The sequence below is a fragment of the Cordyceps javanica genome, chromosome 1 (genome assembly GCF_051103115.1).
Source record: "Cordyceps javanica chromosome 1, complete sequence".
Taxonomy (NCBI): domain Eukaryota; kingdom Fungi; phylum Ascomycota; class Sordariomycetes; order Hypocreales; family Cordycipitaceae; genus Cordyceps; species Cordyceps javanica.
Window position 1 is genome coordinate 4,218,060 of NC_139295.1, and position 19,837 is coordinate 4,237,896.

General features: G+C 52.6%; 4 protein-coding genes across 4 annotated transcripts; 3 read left to right on the forward strand and 1 right to left on the reverse strand.

Moving 5' to 3' along the window:
* Positions 1-1,450: 1,450 nt before the first annotated feature.
* V2A60_001262 (KH domain-containing protein) lies at positions 1,451-3,365 on the forward strand (the record flags this gene model as incomplete). The annotated part of the gene is made up of 4 exons (XM_083252623.1): positions 1,451-1,496; positions 1,566-2,938; positions 3,003-3,186; positions 3,256-3,365. 4 exons carry the CDS (start codon positions 1,451-1,453, stop codon positions 3,363-3,365), a joined length of 1,713 nt encoding a protein of 570 aa, XP_083108749.1.
* Positions 3,366-11,412: 8,047 nt separating this feature from the next.
* Positions 11,413-11,712, forward strand: V2A60_001263 (uncharacterized protein; the record flags this gene model as incomplete). The annotated part of the gene is made up of 1 exon (XM_083252624.1): positions 11,413-11,712. The coding sequence occupies one exon, from the start codon at positions 11,413-11,415 to the stop codon at positions 11,710-11,712; it is 300 nt and encodes a 99-aa protein (XP_083108750.1).
* Positions 11,713-12,766: 1,054 nt separating this feature from the next.
* Positions 12,767-14,689, reverse strand: V2A60_001264 (uncharacterized protein; the record flags this gene model as incomplete). Its single annotated transcript, XM_083252625.1, has 1 exon — positions 12,767-14,689. The coding sequence occupies one exon, from the start codon at positions 14,687-14,689 to the stop codon at positions 12,767-12,769; it is 1,923 nt and encodes a 640-aa protein (XP_083108751.1).
* Positions 14,690-16,506: 1,817 nt separating this feature from the next.
* Positions 16,507-17,954, forward strand: V2A60_001265 (aspartic peptidase domain-containing protein; the record flags this gene model as incomplete). Its single annotated transcript, XM_083252626.1, has 3 exons — positions 16,507-17,385; positions 17,452-17,599; positions 17,650-17,954. 3 exons carry the CDS (start codon positions 16,507-16,509, stop codon positions 17,952-17,954), a joined length of 1,332 nt encoding a protein of 443 aa, XP_083108752.1.
* Between the last annotated feature and the right edge of the window lie 1,883 nt (positions 17,955-19,837).

The following is a 19,837-nucleotide window of genomic DNA, read 5'->3' on the forward strand; positions in this document are numbered from 1 at the left end:
CAAGATGGTAGGCATCGCGCTTGCCCGGCCCCTGTTAGAGAGCCTGCCGCCAGCCAGTCTTGGCACACAGGCCTGACCAAGTCGTACAGGCACAATTATTTGAATTTTTCTGTAAGTGGAATCCTTACTGGAATTGTCTGGAGAATGATATTGTGACAGAGGCTACAGCTGATGGACAATCCTCCGCCTTCAGCTCGTGGTTCGGGATGAAGCCCCATGGTGCGGTGATTGGCTCAGAGACGACGAGACACGCATGTTTTGCTTAAAACGGCAAGACTAGGGATAAATGCCAGCAATGTGCTGCTGTTTACTCCGTACTCCGCAAAGAAAAACTGGACCGTTGTAAGCGAAAAAAAGTCATGTTGAATTGAACGTCCATGTGTCTGGCGAGCGCATCGCAGCGAAAGCAGCCTCGGCCTTTGGTGCCACGACGATAACAATGAAAAGAAATGTGTAAAACCTGTTGCTGTGTTGCCTCGTAAGTATTGCCTCGGATTGCTCCCTCCATCCCTGTGATTCAGCTCGTTATAAGTCACGACTTTGCTTTTGTCTTGACAGAGACAACGCCGTCTCCGTCTTACCAACCCATCGATACTCCCTGCCACGACGGAGCCTGATTGAAACGTGCCGCCGCCTCTCAAGCACCACCAATTCGACAAACCTAAGTACTTACTGGTACTAAACGAGTCAGCCCAGTCAATCTCATCCGCACTTTGGCTTCGTCCCATCACAGACATGTCCGTGTACTCTTTACCCAGCTGCCCCGCAAAAAGGTACACACTAACTAATTACTTATCATCAGATCCCCAAACCTCTACCGGCGCATCATTTTTCCGGAAAACGGTCACATTGCCCATTTTTTTTGCAGCAGAAAAAAAAACCCATCCCATCCGCCCCACGGCAATGGCCCCAGTCGCAGCCCTCACCCTGCCCTTCACAACTTCTTCATCTTCAACATCTTACGACGAATCTTGACGATCTCTTCTCCATCGCCAGACGCCCGCCTGTCCGAATCATCCGAATCGCCGGCGTCGTAGTTGACGGGTTAATCTCTCCATCACCGCTCTCCGCCAACTCGCCGTATCTCTTGCGCACGATTAGTACACGCCTGCCTAGGCTGGCTTTCTTTTGGTCAAGTCGCGTTTGACAATCTTACTACTCCTCTCCTCTTGTTTGGACGTATATGACTAGAACTTATCGCGTGCTCCAACATTTTACTATTCGTCTGTCCGTCGTTCGCTGTATATTCCAAGGTGCCCAGTGCTTGCGGCCAATCTTTGACCTGTACTGCTGTGTGATCTCTTGCATGACATCTGCTTCGATCGTACGACTACTACTAGTTTGCCGCTGATTCTTCGCCCACATTCTCCTCAATCGTACACCTTTATTGCCTGACTATTCGCCTGACTCTTCGCCTCGCTTGATCCGCGTCTTCTTCGCACCACAAAAGATGGCCGAGCCTCAGCCAGACATTCAGAGCATCCTCGCGGCTCTTGGTGAGACTATACCGATGCGCCAAAGTGCTTGTCCTCATGCTGACCGTGATTTCTCTTCTACCCTTTCAGCCTCCCAGCGACCTGCCGGTGCTACACCTACACAGACACCGCCCGGCGCGCCAGGCCAATCGTACGCTCCTCCATCAGGCGTACCCCAGGCCGGCTACCGCAGCCCCCCGCCCGGCGGTGCTGGTTATGGTGCTCCTTCCCAGCAAGGCTTGCCCGCGCCTGCGGCCTCTGGCAGCGTCGATTTGAGCGCCATTCGCCCTGTAAACTCGGGCACCATGAGTTTTGATGATGTGCTCTCCAAAGCCCGTGCCTTTGCGGCGGCCAAGGGTGTCGCCTCCTACGACCAGCCCCTCGTTTACGGCGCCGAAACGAGAGACTCGGAACCATCATACGGACGCTCACGATCGAGGTCACCTCAGCGTGATCACCACAATGACCGCCGTGGCGGCCACGGCCGCGATTACGGCCGAGACCGATCCTGGTCCCCGCCTTCGCGCGGTAGACACTCTCCTCGCGGCGGCGGCGGCGGCGGCAGCAAAGGTCGCGACCGTTCGCCCATTCGTTCTGCAGGCGGTGGCGATGAGAATTCCGAAACTATTCAGATCGAATCGAGCCTGGTAGGTCTTATCATTGGCCGCAATGGCGAAAATTTGCGCAGAATCGAAGGCGAGTCGGGCTGCCGTGTCCAATTCCTTTCCCCCACCGATGGCGGTCCATTCCGTCAATGCAGAATCACAGGTCCAGCTCCGCGCCGCGCCGAGGTCAAGGACGCCATCAATCGGATCATTGAAGACAGCGGCATGGGTGCGCTGAATCGTGCTGAAGAGCAGCCTGCGCCCGGCGCTGCCGGTGGGCTGCGTGACGGCGAGGACCACATGCAAATCATGGTTCCCGACCGCACGGTTGGTCTCATCATTGGCCGCGGCGGTGAGACCATTCGTGACTTGCAAGAACGCTCAGGCTGCCACATCAACATCGTGCACGAGTCCAAAAGCGTCAATGGCCTGCGACCTGTTAACCTCATCGGCACGCCGTCGGCCACCGCCCGCGCCAAAGACTTTATCCTTGAAATCGTCGACAGTGATAGCCGCACCGACGCTCCTCAAGGGGGTGGTGCTCCCAGCGGCAGCAAGCCTGCTCCCATGTCACGCGCCGGCGGTGGCCAGTCTCGTGACAACTACAACCAGCATAACAACCCTTACGACGGGCCTGGCAAGGTCACCGAGGCCATCTACGTCCCGTCCGAAGCAGTCGGTATGATTATCGGCAAGGGAGGCGAGACGATTCGTGAGATCCAGTCCCAGGCCGAGTGCAAGATCAACGTTGCGCCGTCGTCTGGCCCGGGCGAGGTGCAGCGCGAGATCTCACTGATTGGAGCGCCAGAAAGCATTGAGCGCGCAAAGCAGCTGATTGATGAAAAGGTTGAAGCCATGGTAAGTAACGACCCAACTACAACTGTCTTCTCGTTGAAAACCCAATTTGCTGATTGCTGGACAGAAACAAAAGAATGCCGGAGGCGGCGGCCGAGGCGGCCGCGACCGCCACGATGGCGGAGGTCGCGGTGGCCATCACGACCGCGGACACGGCGACCGCGGCGGCGGAAACAACTACTCGCAGGCCTCGTCTACTAACGCTCCGCCGCAAGGCGCTTCCGGTGACGCCTCGGATCCCTACGCACAATGTACGTGGCAGCCCCTTTCCTCGCTTCAAAATTGGTGGAGTGTGTGCTAATCAAGGAAATCCACGGCAGATGGTGGCTATCAAAATTACGTGGCCCTTTGGTATCAGTCCTTGATGTACCAGCAACAGCAGCAAGGCGGAGGAGACGGCACCCCGCCGGCCGGAGCGCCGCCGAAATGAGATGAGCGCTCTCGTGATGCACCCATTTTCCCTTTGTTCACTGCCCGTATGTGATTCAGCGCGTGCGTCCAACCTTGTTCTTTGGGCTCTTTGTGAAAAACTTGCATCCCGGCCCCGGGACTGGACTGGACTCGCTCTTGAAACCACCCCTCTGATCGTTTTTTGATACCACTACGCTGTGCTGCTGCATTACAAGACCTTGGGGGCGTACTCTTTTTTATACCTCTGGAATGCTGTATATGAAACCGCTGTTCTTCTCCCCCCCCCCCCTTTTTTTAATTCTCTCGCATCCCGCAATTACTGACCAGCTGTCTTGTGTGGGAGTGTCTGGCAACTTGGCCGTGGTCAAAACTGCTGTTCGGAAGAGCCACGGCGTTGTCCTCGCTTCCAGATATGATGTTCCTGGAGAGGTGTTGCCATTTTCTGACTGATTCCGGTTTCAAAATTGAGACATCTTGGTCGACGGCTCGCCGGCTCGATGGTTGCAACTACCACCTACTTCCTCCCCTTTCGGATTGGGACGCTTCTCAATTGCCATGGACTCATCTTGCCTCCAGAGACCAGTGAAACACTAGCCATGTCATCCTGTCGTTTATATTGGGAACTGGAAGCCGTCTCGGTGCGGTCAACTTGGCGACAGCGTCGAGATTGGTGAAGCGCCGTTTGGCACGTCAACCTCCCTCTAATTGCGACTCCGGAAGCGGTCTCCCACCCCGTGTTCCGTTAACCCCCCCCGCACGTTTTCTTCTTTATTCTTCTAATATTCACGTCTGCCTTGTTCTGACTTTTTAACCCTCTTATTTTGCATGTGTTTTCAAGTTGTTTCATGTGGGCATGCTGCTAATTGAACGGACAAGAAATGGGAGGGAATGCGACGAAGATGTCAAAGGGAGGATTCGAAAGTGTCCCATTGGACGACGGCAAGACTTGAGAAGGATGAATTGGCGCATTGTACTTTGAGAAAACGAAGAGAAAAAAGAATCAGAAGAAATATTTAGAAGAATCAGGAGAACAAAACGCACAAGAAGCATCATACACTACGCAAAAAAAAAAAAAAAAAAAGAACCACAATCAAGTGTCTGTATTTACCTGAAACCCCCGCATAACGCATCGCCTTTATGGCCTTGACACATCCATTCTCTCCCCTCGTGCTCGAACCATGAACCCTGCTTCCCCGTTCCGGGTGCTGTGACTGCGTGACTCGTAGCTGATGCGACGCCATAGATAGCGTCATGTACTCCTCCCTCCCTCTCCAAAAAAAACCCGCTCTACACAAGGTCCCGCCTTGCCATGTTCATATCGCCGCGAGAGGAAGGAGGGTCGTCCCGTCGCAAACCGAGAAGAGCGTATATATACACACACGCGCACACTTATATGTATATATATATATATATACACACACACACACACATGTACACATGCACGGGTATCAAGGCAAAAGTCAGTCTCCCCTTATGCGTCTCTTTGGCCATCAACCCACCTTACGGCTCTGCTTTTCCGCTTCGATTGACGGGTAATAAAGAAGAAGAAGAAGAGTGAGGAAAACAAGAAAATTTTCTTACAAAAAATAGCCACTGAGAAAGCCTTGCCTTGGAAAGCCTCTTTGCCGCCCCCCCCTTCCACTCACTCACTACCAGCACACAACGTCAGTGCTGCATATGCAATGCATCAAATGAGAAAGGGCTGGCCCCCCGTCACTCCCCGGGCCGTCTCCCCCCCCTTCTGGACTAGTACATTCAGGGAAAGTGGTTGGATTAAAAGAAATTTATCAACTAAACACACACAGACACACACAAAAGGCAAGGAAAGAGGAGAAAATATCCAGGGTTTGCATTGGGCGCCCCAAAAAGCCGTTGCTGATCAGTGGGGGCGTAGATGAAGAAAAGACCGTTTTCCTATTCGTTTTAATTTATTCCGTGCAAAAATTGAGCTTAAAAAAGAGCCACAAATCCCCGTCGTAGCTGAAGAAAAAATAAACCTGTCATCCAGTATATGGCTCGGGAGAGATGCGTTGTCATGGGTCGTTGTCACTGGGGCTTACTTTTCCTCCCTATGGAGCGCAAATCTGACAAGTGACGACCACCACTTTTCACCCCCCCAGAGTACATGGCAAAAATCCTGTTTCCTCGCCGCCATCAACCAAGTACCGAGTATCAGTAAAACAGCTTTGCCCTATCGAAAATGCATTGACGGAGAGGACAAGGCCCTGCGACAGCAACAAAAGGCAGGGACGGGGTGGCATTGGTGTTTCAATTCGGTAGTTGTAAACGGGTAGCCTGTACAGAGCACGGATACTGCGTAAGCTTTCGCAGTCCTGCTCATCACCAAAGTGGCATCATGTCGTGAGAAACTCTATTCCCGGCGGACAAAGCAAAGGCGGGACAGCAACGTCACCCTCCTTCACTTCTGCAAATATTCAACAAAGCATCGTCGTCGGCCTCCCCGCCTCTCGATACGACGCTGGCGGGCTTCCACGCAAAGCCAGTACAAGTGTCGCCCCTCACCTCAAAGTCATTCGTCCGGGTATTTCTTCAAAAAGGAGCCGATAGTCCCCTCATCGTGCTGCATGAGAGAACCTTGAAAGACTGGCCCATAACACTATCCTTCTTGGCCGCTCCGACGTTGAATCGCGAATCGAGGACAAGGACCGTGCCATTGCATTGACTTTAGTTGTTCTCGAGATTGACAAGTTTGACTGATTGGCTGGCTGGGTAGTGCATCAATGGACTAACTACAGTTGAGATTAGCCGTTGCGTAGCCCCAAACACTATTGTCGTTGCCCAGTGCGTTACGCTTGCCTATACTTCACCGTTACCAGTAGCTAGCTACTTAGTACCTAGTGACAGCGAAGCTTGCTCAGGTGGATTTGGACAAGTCCCGCAAATCGTCGCAGAAAGGGCACTCGTGGCCGTTGTGCCCATCGCACGGTTCACTCTATAGAAAAAGGCTGCGCGTCTGGTTGGATCTGCCATTCTCTTGCCGGACCGAAACTGCACTAGAGTTTTCGAGCGATGGATATGCTACATTATTAGAATTGGCCCCGATCTAGTAGTACCAGGTAGTTCCTTGTAGCCTTGCTCAGAACCCAGACATACGGAGAAGCTCACCTTGTACCTGACAAGGCTAGTAGATACGTCTACCTTCAGCCAGATGCATGTGTGGAGCCTATTGTTGACAGAGAAGCTTCCAAACGCCTGCCTCGACTCCGTGAACACTGGTAAGTAGACTGCAGAAAGCGTCAGCAAGTAGAGCGTGACCTCGGTCGTCGAGGACGCATGCTACACCGGAGCCAAGCCTCCCCTGTCGCAGCTTATTTCCACGCGCGGAACAATGCGCTCTCTTCCTTCTCCCATTGGAAAACTATTTCCCAGAAACTTTCCGACCTCGTAAATCGGACCAACCAGCTGTTGTACTTTTTGCTGGTGTGGGAGTCGCCATTAATACATGTCTTGAAGGCGGAACAAGTCGTAGACCTTGCACACACAGTAAAGTCTAGACTAAGAAGCACCGATCGAAAAGGAAGATCCTGATATAGCCTTGACAAGTTGTTCCCGCTGTTAGCATACCTGACCAACTGAGGAGCCGGCTTCGAATGCCGCTGTTCATCTTTCTGACCACTAAATAGGGAAGATCGTGTCCTGGAGTATGTCAAATCCAGATCATTTAGCCGACGCCGGATGCATTATGGGTCGTGGAACAAGGCTTTGCCGCCACCCACGCCATCAATAATGACAGGTCGCGTTATACATAGGCAACATTGTGTGCGTGTAGGGAATTACCGCTGCTGGTAGTACAGCGGGCTCCGTCAGGCGGCGCCGGAATGAGAAGAAATATCTGATACATGCAGGACGCATACGTACAAGACACGACTGTACTAAGTAGGCGCTGCGCAACAGGATGTGTGAGACGGTGTGCTGAAGGTGCCAAGCGAGGGGATGCCAATAGCAAGGTTGTGGGACTAGTGCCTCGTTTATTAGCTCGAGGGTTAGCTTCAATCCTCACATTAATAGCGGTATGTGGTGGAAAGCAAGCGGCAACGGGCCTTGCGACCAATGCAACGCTTATAATCTGTACAAGAAAATACAAGGTCGCCGAGCGGGCCGCGCACACGGAAAGACGTGAGGAGACAGGAGCAATCGCGAAATCCACCGAGGTGCAGCGCGCGCCGGCTTCTGCGGGCAAGGCCAAACTACTAAACGCATGCGACGTAATCTTATCCTGGTGGAAGCGGCCTATGAGAGATTATCAAAGTACCGTCACCAAGTCCGCGGTGCTCCATGGTGGACGCAGGACGGGCGGCGTTGGTGCCGCAGGCTGCCGCGCATAAACGTAGGTCAACAATTCAGCAATTCAGTCTCATGATTGTGAGCGTTGGCTTGAGGGTTTGTCGCTTGTGAATGGTAAGGTTGAATGTGGCTCGATCGATACGAGAGGCGAGGACCGGAGACGGCGCAAGTGAGTAGACGCCGGAGGATCTGTTAGTCCAAGAATAGAGAAGTGTTTGATTTGATCGAGTCGACGAGAGAAAACCAGGCAATTGGACGAGTCTATTCGCAATGTGACGGCAACTAGCAGCTAAGGAGGGGGCGTGAAGCTTCTCATCATCTTCTGGACTCTGGCGGGGTGAGACATGGAAGCCATGTGGGCACAAGGTGCAAAAAAAGTGAGTTATCAGTACAAACCAGAGGCGCAAGAGACGAGCAGAAGCTTCCACTCCACCAGTGGACTGCTGGCGCAACTTGTTTTCTGTCGCTTTTGCTCTCTTTCTTGTGCTGCCATGTTGCATGGGCTTGTGGCCAGCTGCGGCATGCACAAAGATGGCTGCATGGCGTGGCGTAGATGGCCAAAGGGTTGCAAGGTGGCGGCACAACCCTTTCGTTTCTCTTCTCCACGAACGATGAACTTTGTGTCTCACCAGCTACCTAGTTAGTGGACAAGCAAGTTACGGCGCAAGACACGCGCAAGCCTAGATGTCGAAAGATGGGCTGATTCTTGGAGGCCGATTGAGGTTAACAAAAAAGTGAGACCTCTACGGAGTACTTATTAGTTTTTTTTTTCTTTTTTCGTTTTTCAGTTCAGCGACAGCGCATGAGTTGCCAGCGCGTGCCTCTTTTCCGATTATCTAGCCGCTGTGCCTGCGAGGGATGCATAGTCGTTGCGCCGCGCAGCGACATGTTGTGTGGCAAGGAAAATTGATTGCTCTCTACACTAGCAAGCATCAGCAAGGAGTCGCTCAGCTTTGCGCGGCGCAACTGCTGGATACGGCGCTGAGGCTGCGGCGCAGAGCCAGCAGGCAAACGGCCTCGGCGCGAACAGTGGTGGTACGCGATGCACCGCGAGAGGCAGGCGGGTACTCCGCGGTAGCAGGAGCACATTTTCATCCGGAGTAGTTTCAACGGGCAGAGGCCGCTGGACTGCCACCCTTGTAGTACAGCGAAGGGGTGGAGGGCCAAGTGGATAGCCACCAACCAGCCAACGTGGGCTTGGTGGCGGACGTGTCGGAGCGGGCCAACGTCCTATGCTTGGTTGACAAAGGTGCTGTTGAACAATCCAGCGATTGGCGATGGGCGACTATGCTATAAGAGAGGGCCCATCGTTTCAAAACGGCCAGAGGTCGAGATGTGCAGAGACTTGAGAAGGTGGGACGCGAGTAGTTTGCGGATGTGCAGTGGCGGGCCGCGGGTGAATATATTGGACTTGCTTGTACACAGTGCTTGTGTGATGGGGATTTTTAACATGACAAAATCCAATGCAAGTGGATTGGGCCCTTTGCTGACGGCCAGTTTTTCTCTCGAGATGAGGGGCTTGCGGTTGCCATTCCTCGAGAATAGGGTTTCGCACGACGTTAGAACCAGGCGAGTGCGTTGCGTCACAGTCAGCAAGGGAGCCACAACAACAGCGACTTTGACGTTACGGAGACTTGGCGGTGGTCGGCGGCGCGGGCAGGAAAGTAGAGATGCATGTAGAGTTCAATGGGACGCGGCCGCTCTGAGGTCTGCGTTGCGGGTTGCGAGTTGCGGCCGACGCGTCTGGACACAAACGGGGACGGTTGCAGCATCATGTAAGTGGGAATGCAGGCAGCCGAGGGAGATGATGGGCAAACGGATAAGTGTACGAGAAACACACTGCGCACAAGGTGGTGCAAATGTTTGGGCGGGCGAGAGGGTGGCAGATGACAAGGAAAAAAAAAAGACGGTCGCCGATGTGAAAGTCGGAGGCGGTTGGGCGAGGGATGCAGAGAAATGCGGTGGGCGTGAGTGGTGGTGAGGGTGAAGGCTGCGTGAAAGGACAGAAGGAGAGGAGTGGAGGAGTCAAGACGGTGGCGATGGTTGATGTGGGCAGGCGAGGGCATTCTGTAGGTAGTCACCTGCCTGCATGTACCTTTGCCTTGCCACTCCCCACCTCCCTAACTACTGCCTGCCTACCTGCTTGCCTGCCTACCTAGGTACGAAATTCATCAGAATGAGATGCTGGACTGATGGTGAGCTCTTCGCTACCTATATTAGTCCAGCACTTGAAACTAGAGCATTGAGTTTGCATTCATTTTATCAAGCATGTCTTCCAAGTTCGGAGTAAGTACTGAGTAGGCATGTAGTTACTGATAGTTCCGAGGAACAATGGCCCGTTGCGTTTGGTGGACTCGGTGGGCTGTATTAGTGGACCCTTGGTATCAATGTGAGCGGGCGATAACAGCACTACTGAGTACAAATCACAATGTGGCAGGCAGGGCAAAGAATACAGGATGCAAAAGGACCAAGCACGAGGCACAGAGTACACGATCAAAGAGGCACAGAGGCGACAAGGTTCATGTTGAGGTAAATTGGCGGCATGATCCTGGCCTACTGTCAGTACTATTAGTACCTCTCCAAACCGCCTAATAAAGGTAAAGTCCCTTAAAGGTAGTTACTCAGTACATTGTTAAGTCCCTTGAATGCGCCTAAAGACAGAGGCGCCTCAGTGTTGCTGAGGTACCTACCTGCCAACTGCCTACCTAGGTACCTACCTAAGGTAACCTACTAAGGCCCTGGTGTTTCATTATTAGTACTCCGTAGTGCCTGTACCTTTTTCAAGGGCGGGCAAGCGGGCTAGTGACGAAACCCCCCCCCCCCCCCCCGGAAAGTGCCTCTAGGGTCTCCCCGCCCAGGTCAACCACCCCCCCCCTCCTCTCCTCTCTCCACTCTCTCCCCCCCCTCTTGCTACTCAGTATACTCCGTACTCAGTATCAGTACATCACTAAGTACGGGCAGACATCTCTTTTAGTTACTTCCCTCTCCTCTCTCGCGCTTTCCCTCTCTCTTTATTATTCTGCCTACCATCGTACTACCATAATTATCTCGGCCGTCCGCTTCCACTTCCCGCCTTCATCACCACCCCCCTTCGCCAACCTTTCTATACTCCTCCGGTCCTCATCGTCTCCTGTTCGGCATTGCCGTGATCCGTTGTCCCCCATGCTCGTGCGACCCCGGCCGTCTTTATAAACCCTGTCCATTTCTGCCCTTTCGCGACCAGTACATACGACTACTGGAACCGTACCAGTACTGGCATTCGCAGCGACACGACAACGGCACTCACGAACAAAGTCCGCTTTGGCTATCGTTTCCCCCACTACTACTCCTACTCAACCCATTCGCCATCCTGTTGGCATCCTTGCCGCCTCCTGCCTCTTGCGCCCTCGCCGCAACATTCAGACATCGTCCCCATCCTTTCTGCTTTGCTTCTTCCGCCTTGCCCGCGGCACTTTCATTTCAGCGACCTACACAATCTCACAACACCCTCGGCCGCCACTCGTCAGAGCAGTCCCTCGTCATCTTTCGCTGGTGACGCTCCTCGTCGTTGTACTGCTTCTCGCCCCTTACAATCATATTTCGCACCGCCTTGCATACGGAACTCGGCTCCGTCCCGCGTTTCAACGCCGAGAGTAATTACCTTTCCGCGCAACACAAAGCTCGGCATATGCATCTTGCACTCCTTGAGCCGCCCTACTTGACAACTCGACTAAACTCTCCATCTCTGATCAAATCACCTCTGTCAATTGCCCCGCGCCATCATGTGTCGAATGATGGTATTCGCTGGCACCTGCACCAAGTGTGGTGAGGCGCAAACCTGGGAGGATCTCTCGCAGGCCCTCTCCTGTTTAGAGGCAAAGAACAATGGTGCCATTGGCGACTGCTCCAATGGCGTCAACATCGAGCAGCATAAATTCGACCAGGAATGCGACCGTTGTGCCCAGGAAGATGAGGGCCTCGGCGGTGTCGGCCTCTACGAGTCACCTCAAAGAATAGAAACCAAGCGAGGAGCTACCCAAGATAAATCGTCAGCAAGTTCCTCCAAAAGGCAACGAACCTGAACCCGGCTCACCACCGCAAAAACCACCCCAAAAACCTCCTCCTTGACCTACAACCACTTCTACAACAAACGACACGACTTGGACCTCAATTCTCACCAAAGTCGTTTGCATGAGGCGGTAACCGAGCCGCCGACACGACCTCTTTTCAATGACCGTAATGACTCTCTTATACCTTGGGGAAAAAAACAAGCATTGGTGCATGTGATGCGTTTATTTCTTTCTTTTCTCTTTTTCCCAGGATGTTAACGAATTTTATTTGCTCTTGTTGGACATTTGTGTGCATCACCGGGAAGGCATGCGGAGTTTTCGGTTCTTTTCTTCTTCTTTCTTCTTGTCCTTTTCTTTTTTCCCCTCCCTATTGATTGAGGCTGTGAATTAGGCAAAGCATACTGGAATTACTCATTCTTCATCTATAGCGTGGCTGTTTATTTCTCTCTGACGGGTATTCTCCAATGGACCAACTTCGTTTTTACAAATAATCTGTCTCAAGTCGAATTCGAAGCATGAGTCTTTCTGGGACCACAACTGCTTCTTCTTCTTCTTCTTCTCATTCCTTTTTTTTTGCCATTTCTTCTAAAGCACTTAGGTTACTTTCAAGGACTACCCTGCGTTACAAAGGCAATGCAGAATTAACAATTGTACATTCGTGTCTATACAATGGCTCCACCACTCCAAGCAGCTCTTTCCAGAAGCTCGTTTCCTTTCTGCCAGTGGACTGTGCAACCGTCGAGGCCCGGCCGTCTCTCCAATTCTTCGAGTGAACCTGATGTCTTCATATTCGTTTCTTTTTTTTCTTCTTTTTTTTTTAGATTGTTGACATGTTTACAGCAACGAAAATACAAAAGCCTCCGAAACCCAGTGTGTCACTGACTAGTTACTTTACAATGACCGGCCGCTGATAAGTTCCCCTTGCAAGTCTATGGAAAGCCAACTCCTCATTCGTTGAGATAGATCTGGAACTCGGTGATTCTTTCTCCCGCATCCCTTGTGCGTGCCTGCGTGTGCTCTGTCTTGTCTATATCATGTGTAAAATATACAGTCGAACATTTCTCCTCTACTTTTTGCCATTCTTCTTGGACTTTTTCGATTTGGTGCTGCCCGCCGGCTTCGGGTGCCCGGTCTTCGGCTGGTCAGCCGGAACCTTGTTCTCGACCTCGCTCTTTGGCGTAACTTGCTTCTGCTCTACCGGCTGCTGTTCTACCGGCTTCGCAACAATGACGGGCTCTTCCATCTTGGCGAGTTCCGCCTGCGAAGCCTTGGCCTTGGGCAGTTTGATTGTACTCTTGTCCACCTTGCCCCCGAATCGCGCTGCAAGCTCCTGCACGCCACTGCCATTTCCGCCGCTGCTGCCGCTGCTGCTTTGATGGCCGGCAGTCTTGAGGCTACTGCTATTCTTTGTTGCCTCGGGGCTTGACGACGCCGCCGCCGCCGCGAGAGCAGCCTGAAGCGCAGTGCTCGTGTCTGGCGTCTCGGGGCGCTCGATAGGCTGACTCTTGGTCTCTGTGGCCTCGTTGAGCTTCGTTTCGACGCCATGGAGAGCTGCGATAGCATCCTTTCCGGCATCCTTCGTCCTCTGTTTAGCCTCAATAATGGTACGAGTGGAACCAGCTTCGAGATCCTCGACAGCAGAGGCAGATGCCTCATTTTCACTCTGTCCGTTGGCCTTGATTTGGACCTCCTTCACGAACCCCGCTGCGTTGGCCGTGAACTGTTTCATTGTAGCCTTGCCTTGTTCAATTGCAGAGTCCGCATTAGCTTTTACGTCTTCGGCTCTGGACTGCGCCTTCTCAGCGATATCCCGAGACTGCGTCCTGATATTCTCTGTCTTGGCTGAGGCAGCTCTCACCACAGATTGTGCGCTAATCGAGGCTTCCTGAGCTTTCTTCTCAGCGAATTTGACGGACTCCTTCCCATCGTTTTTAATATCTTCAGCCAGGATGCTAGCCTCTTCTGAAATTGTCTTTTCGTGATCTACCAGACTAATCTCTTTGGTGACTGTCTCGGAGCTAATTTCAGCTGCTACACTTGCATGACTCCCATCGCTACCTTGTATGACGACACTGGTCGCTGGCTCCTCTCCGTACCAGGATTCTTTGACAACGCGCCAGTACCGCTCGGGATGGAGCATGGGGATGGCAACGTGGGTAGCATCCTCGAAACGCTCTAGGCGCACGTTGAATCCGGCTTCCGCCGCCAGACCTGCTTCGTGTTCGACATCGGTCGGCGGAATCATTTGATCATCAGTACCATACAGGTACGTGCGGCGGACTTCGAATTCTTGGAATCGCGGGTTTCGTATCGTTCGTGAATTGACGTTTTGCCGAGGTTGCAACACCGGCACGACGCGATAAAATAGCCAGATGGAGAAGAGCACGGCGTGCACAGCGGGAGAAGACCAACGAGGTAAGATCTTCATGATGGCTCTGGCCGTGTTGCGCCACTTGAAGGTTCCAGGGCAGGAATCAAAGATGAAGACATGCTGCGGCAGAGCGAATTGGCCGCCAAGCGAGCGCTTGAGAGCGTTGTAGAGGAACAGCGTTGTACTGATGCCACCATTGGAGAAGGCGTGAATGAGCACTCGCGGTGTCGTGGGGTCTCCAGTCAATACACTAGCATCATCGTTCTTGAGCCTTTGTGTAGATTCGGACTCGACGACTTCTTTCAGAATAGGCACTGCTGGGCGGATTTGCGTCCATGCCAAAAATGGCATTACAACATGCGTAAAGGGACACTGGGCAACGAGAATACGAGACGTCGGGAAGATGACGCGATATTCTTGGACGTATTTCGCAATGTGGTTTTCCCTCGCACCCATCCAGGTCGACAGCAGGATGAGCTCCGGACTGGCTCGCGCATCGCCACTCCCGGACGATATTGTGCTTGTAGTCGGCTCATAGTGCGTTACCGTTGGGCTCAGTCTTTTCATAAATCCCAGCGGATTCGCAGGCATGGCGCCATCAACATTGCCATTCGACATGATGAATGTTTATTTGATGAGTGGTGACTCTCACGGCCTCTGCGCTTTCGCCGTCTCCGCGTCAGCTTAGCCGATGGGCAAGTAGCCGAGAACCAAGGTGGGCAGATGCAAGATAAGTCGAATTGGTTTGCTATATGCAACTCGACCGAGCAAGACTTTGGAATGCAAAAAGACAAGGCTTGTGTCAAAATTAGTTCGAGATTGAACAGTCGACATAACAGATTAAGATGCCATTTTCAGGAACCTCTCTGCAGCCGAGGCACAGAGATCAGTTGGTGGTGGGGCGACGGCACTTTAGATTTGCGGGTTACCGAGATGAGCTGCGGTTTGCACGGTCAACTCTAATTCTTGCCATCTCCCTCTGTAGCAGCGGCATCAGGGCGACAAAATATGGTCTTGAAATCTAAAAAGGTAGCACTGAATCTGTGAAGATACATGGCAAGGCCAAAAGCTTTGGGGGAAATAAATCCCACCGCAGCTTACTAGTAGGACCGGATCCATATCATACATTTGACATGCAATCCCTGTAGCTATCTCAACCATGTCTTATATAAATGCATTTTTGATGTGCAACCACGCTCAACGCTCAATGGTACAGTTGCATCAAACGTCTTTGGTAGTGGCAGCGTTGCCGAGAAAGACGAGCAGGTAAACAGAGGCAGTCCACCCCTCGCTCCGACTTCAATAGTGTGCTCAATACGTCGCACTGGCTTCGGCCATATAAATGCCAAGAGCAATGAAAATTAAGAGCACGACCGAGATCCTCAAGAATCTAAAGCCCTCGGCAAAGCAGCATCCTCGCTAGCTTTTGAGTTTTGGCAAACGAAAACAAAAGTGGACATACGGGCAAATGAAGAAACGGTGCGACTTGTACGACACTCAGCAATCATGTTTCTTTGCGTCGAAAATACATACACCATATGTGCAAGCCAAAGGAGTGCGCTACAATTTTGGGCCTCTGCGGGTGGCTGGTGTGACTGCCCATATCACGAAACAGGCATGTCCTGATGCTCGTTCCTTTTGGCCGGTGGCAAGTTGACGCTGCACCATCTCGCTTGCTTTTGTCAATCTCGGATTCGATGGGCGTAGCACAACTGTGGAAATAACGGCTCGAGTATAGCTCAAACAAGGGGATGGAGTTAGCCAACAATTGGGGCGTGTGGTCTCCATTTTGGGAATCAGATCGATGCAATAATCGCTTCTTTTCTCGTCAGAGATTAAGCCTTTAACAGCTTTGATAGAATTATGCAGTCGTTTGTTGAATATATCGCTCTTGGCCATACGGGCCTTTTGCAGGGGCCCTGGTGGCCGTCGTGGTTTCTGCTGTGCAAGGTCAGCTTGACGGATGTACCCCGAGGTCTTGATCAACATCAAACATATCAGACGAAATGGGTAATGAGAAAGATTATGGCGTCAGTAAGTGTATAGTGTTCCTGCCAAAGTTTGCCTCTTTGTCATCTGGAAACAAGATCCGTGTTGGACTTGTTGCCTGGTGCTTGCCAGTTGGCAAACGCTGCGGCCGGCTGCCCGGTCAAACGCAGGCGGTCAAGTAACAGAGACGAAGCGAGACGAGGCAGGACAGGCAGGACAGGCAGGACGAGACAAGTCCCTCTATCAGCTCTTGCTTTCTGCATAAATAAACAGCCTGCTGTTCTCCATCACAACACCGTTGGATAATAACACACATTCACTTCACTTCATTTGAAGCATTACAATACTTTTCGAAGCACCGGTAGCATATCTCGCCTCGCTAAACCCGTATATTTGTCCATACTGTCTACCCGCAAGTCAAGAATACTTTTTCTCCGGCAGTCATCATGAAAGCCAGCATAGTCATCTCGGCACTAGCTGCAGCCGCAAGTGGCCTCAGGGAGCAGCGCCATGCAAATGACTGGGATCTGTCTCAGCCCATGAACGGCATCACGTTTGAAAGGGTCAAGGCTGTCACCGCAGCCAAGCCTGATCGTCCAACGCCGCGCTTCTCTCGTCTCAAGCACGTAGGAGGCAAAAAGGGAAACCATGGCATGACTTCTGCTCTTGGGCGCGCTCTTCGCTCCACCCCCGGTACGGTCAAACAGACCTTCCAGAACATCTCATCGGTCGGTTCCTACGCTACCCAGTATGCTATCCAATGTGGTTGGGACGGCAAACCTGTGTGGCTGCTCTTTGATACTGGCAGCTCGGACACTTGGGCGGCCAAGTCGGACTTTGAATGCGTCGACAGTGTCGGCAATTCGCACGATCAGGCCGCTTGTGGCTTTGGTCCATCATTGATTGACGACTTCGGCCAGGGCGTCATTGATGAACTGCATTTTTTCCTCAAATATGGCTCTGGCGAGAAGATCTCTGGCCCTATGGGCTACTCCGACCTCAGCTGTGGCGGTGTTTCCGTCTCCAAGCAGCAGGTCGGTCTTGCAAACAGTACTTATTGGCGTGGCAACAATGCCACCGTCGGAATCTTGGGCCTTGCATACCCCTCTATCACGAGCGCCTACTATGGTGCCATCGGAGATGAGGCTTCTTGGAACGCCATTACGTATACACCTTTCCTTACCAATGCTATTATCCAGGGCGGCCTCGATCCCGTATTTAGCGTGGCTCTTTCCAAGAATGCTTCTGATGGCGTGCTTGCTTGGGGTGGACTTCCTCCCATTGACTGGGTGCGAGGTGACTCTGCCTCGACGGATCTTATTGTGGTAAGCATGTTTTCATTTGCCTTAACCTCCAACCCCGTCATACCCCAAGTGACTAACGCGTGTTAGGCAAATCTTATCGACCAAGCGGAGACTGCATGGAAGTATTCGTTTTATACAATCATCCCAGATGGCGTGCGCTGGGGCCAGACCACAGACACGACCAGATATCCTTTCATTGTTGACACTGGTACCACAATGATGTACCTTCCCCCTCGTACGTTGACCTTGACCGAACCAAGCATAGGAAATACTAACATGACAAAGCTCTGGCCGAAGCCGTCGCCATGTCGTTCCAGCCCCGCGCCGTGTACTTGTACCAATGGGGCATGTACTTTGCTCCGTGCAACTCGATCCCGCCTCGTTTTGCTATAACCATTTCCGGCGTCGACTTTTGGATCAACCCGGCAGACATGATTTATCAGGACCTAGTTGATCCGCTGACCGGGTACTGCGCCATTGCCGTCGCAAGCGGCGGCCAAGGGCCTTATATCTTAGGCGATGCCTTTCTGCAAAATGTAGTGGCCGTCTTTGACGTGGGGGCGGCTGAGATGCGCTTCTACTCGCGGTAAAGAGCCGAGGGGACGGTAGGCACACAGTGGTGGCGGATTATGATGGGTGGTATTGGTGGTATAATATATTGGCCGCTGTGTTGCGACAAAAGAGGTTTTATTAGTGGTTATGTTTTTGTTAGATGATTGAGTTTTAGAAATTAGGATTTTTTTTCTTGTGCTGAACGGGGCCGCTGTAGTAGATGACGCATCTGACGAGTGGCGAGAGACAATCCTGCCAAGGCAGAATGGTGCACGCCGTTGCCGCCAATGAAGAATGTTTTAACTAGCAAGTTGTTGTGTGCTAGGTAGTTCGCTGACTGCCAGAACCTGGCAGCGCGCGTCACGAATCCACGGTCAAAGACAAGACCGACCCGCTTACGACGAGGTTTACATTGTTACACCTACACTAGCTAGGCAGGCTACGAGGCGAAAGCAGGGTCTTTTGTTGTAAATCACCGAGTGCTGGCAGCAAGAAAAAGAGGCGAGCAGGAGTACTGCAAGTGGCCAGCTTCAACCAGGACCGTTTTTCATTACAGGCGCGGCGCCGAGAAAAGAAGCAGCGCCATGAGCGGAGTATTGGCCGGGCCACCGACGCCTACGGGCCGGGCGAGAGCGAATACGTATAGCATGAGCAAGGTTAGTACGAGTGCCCCAGGGTTTCCTGGTGCAATTTCCTTTCTGCCTGCTTGTCGTATTTCATGAACTTCACGGCGCGTTTTGTCGAGTGACGAAGGAGGGGGGATGAGAGCGGTGAGCGTGTGCTGTTGTTTTGATGCCCAAGTGGGAAACGGCGGTTTTTTCCCTGGTTTTTTTTTTTGGCGCGAGGATTGCGGAAAGCGGCAAACAAGCGATCATGGGTGGATGAATGCAGCAGAAATGCCCAATACTCGGAGACTTCGAGTACCAAAGCAAGGGACCCGGGCCTGCTTGTGAATGGCGGCGGCGCGGCAGCCATTTGAAGCGAAAGCTGTGCCGTGGAGAGCCGCCAGAAACCTCGACATATAGCGGCCGCGACACGGGCGGGCGCACTGGGCGCGGTACCACCACTCACACGTCCCAGTCCAGAACCACCACACTTCGGACAGACCCGGGACGGCCTGAGCATGCCCTCGCTGCGGTGGAGCGCACCCGAGACCTCTATCTCTCTCGCCCGGGTTCGCTGTGGGTTGTGGTGCCTTGCAGGCGGCGTCGGCGGCGGTGTCATGAGACCAGGGTGCTTTTTTTTTTCGGAACGACGCCCGTTGGGGGCTTGAACACCTCTGCAAGAAAAAAGAAAGGTCGTGCCATTTGAGGCTGGGTCTGAGCAGTTTTTGGGGGTCGACGGCGGGAAATTATTCCGAATATTTCATTCCTTTTGCCCCCATTGGCTCTGGGCTTGGGAAGGGAGAGACTTTCTGAAAGAAGATAATTGGCCTTGTTGAGGAGAGTGGGCAGAAGGAGGGCCGGATCTTGCAGGGCGGTCTTTGGTGGATTACGAGATGAGAATCCGTGGAGAAAGTAGACGACTTGCAGCGGCAAACGGTCACACGATCCACTACAGGTCGGGACCTGACGGACGACGGACAACGGACAACGGAACGGACAACGGCCGACGGATGAGGAGCTTCTCAAGAGGAGGGACGGGGGGAGAAGAGGCGAAGCTGACTTGGTCCATCAAGCAAGGCACCATGAAAGCAGAGAAGCGATGGTGGAGGAAAAAGAGACGAACGTTCTGTGTGTTTGGCCAGTATCCGTTTGCTGGGGCCGGTGCTGGGAATGCATGCCCCAAGGCTTCAAGATGTGGGGAGGCCTGACGGGCAAGGCAAACTTGGCTGCCAGCTGCGAGCTCCAATGCAGGCATATAAGAGGGCAAAAAAAAAAAGAAGAAGAAAAAAGAAAAAAAAAGAGAGGGAGAGGAAAGA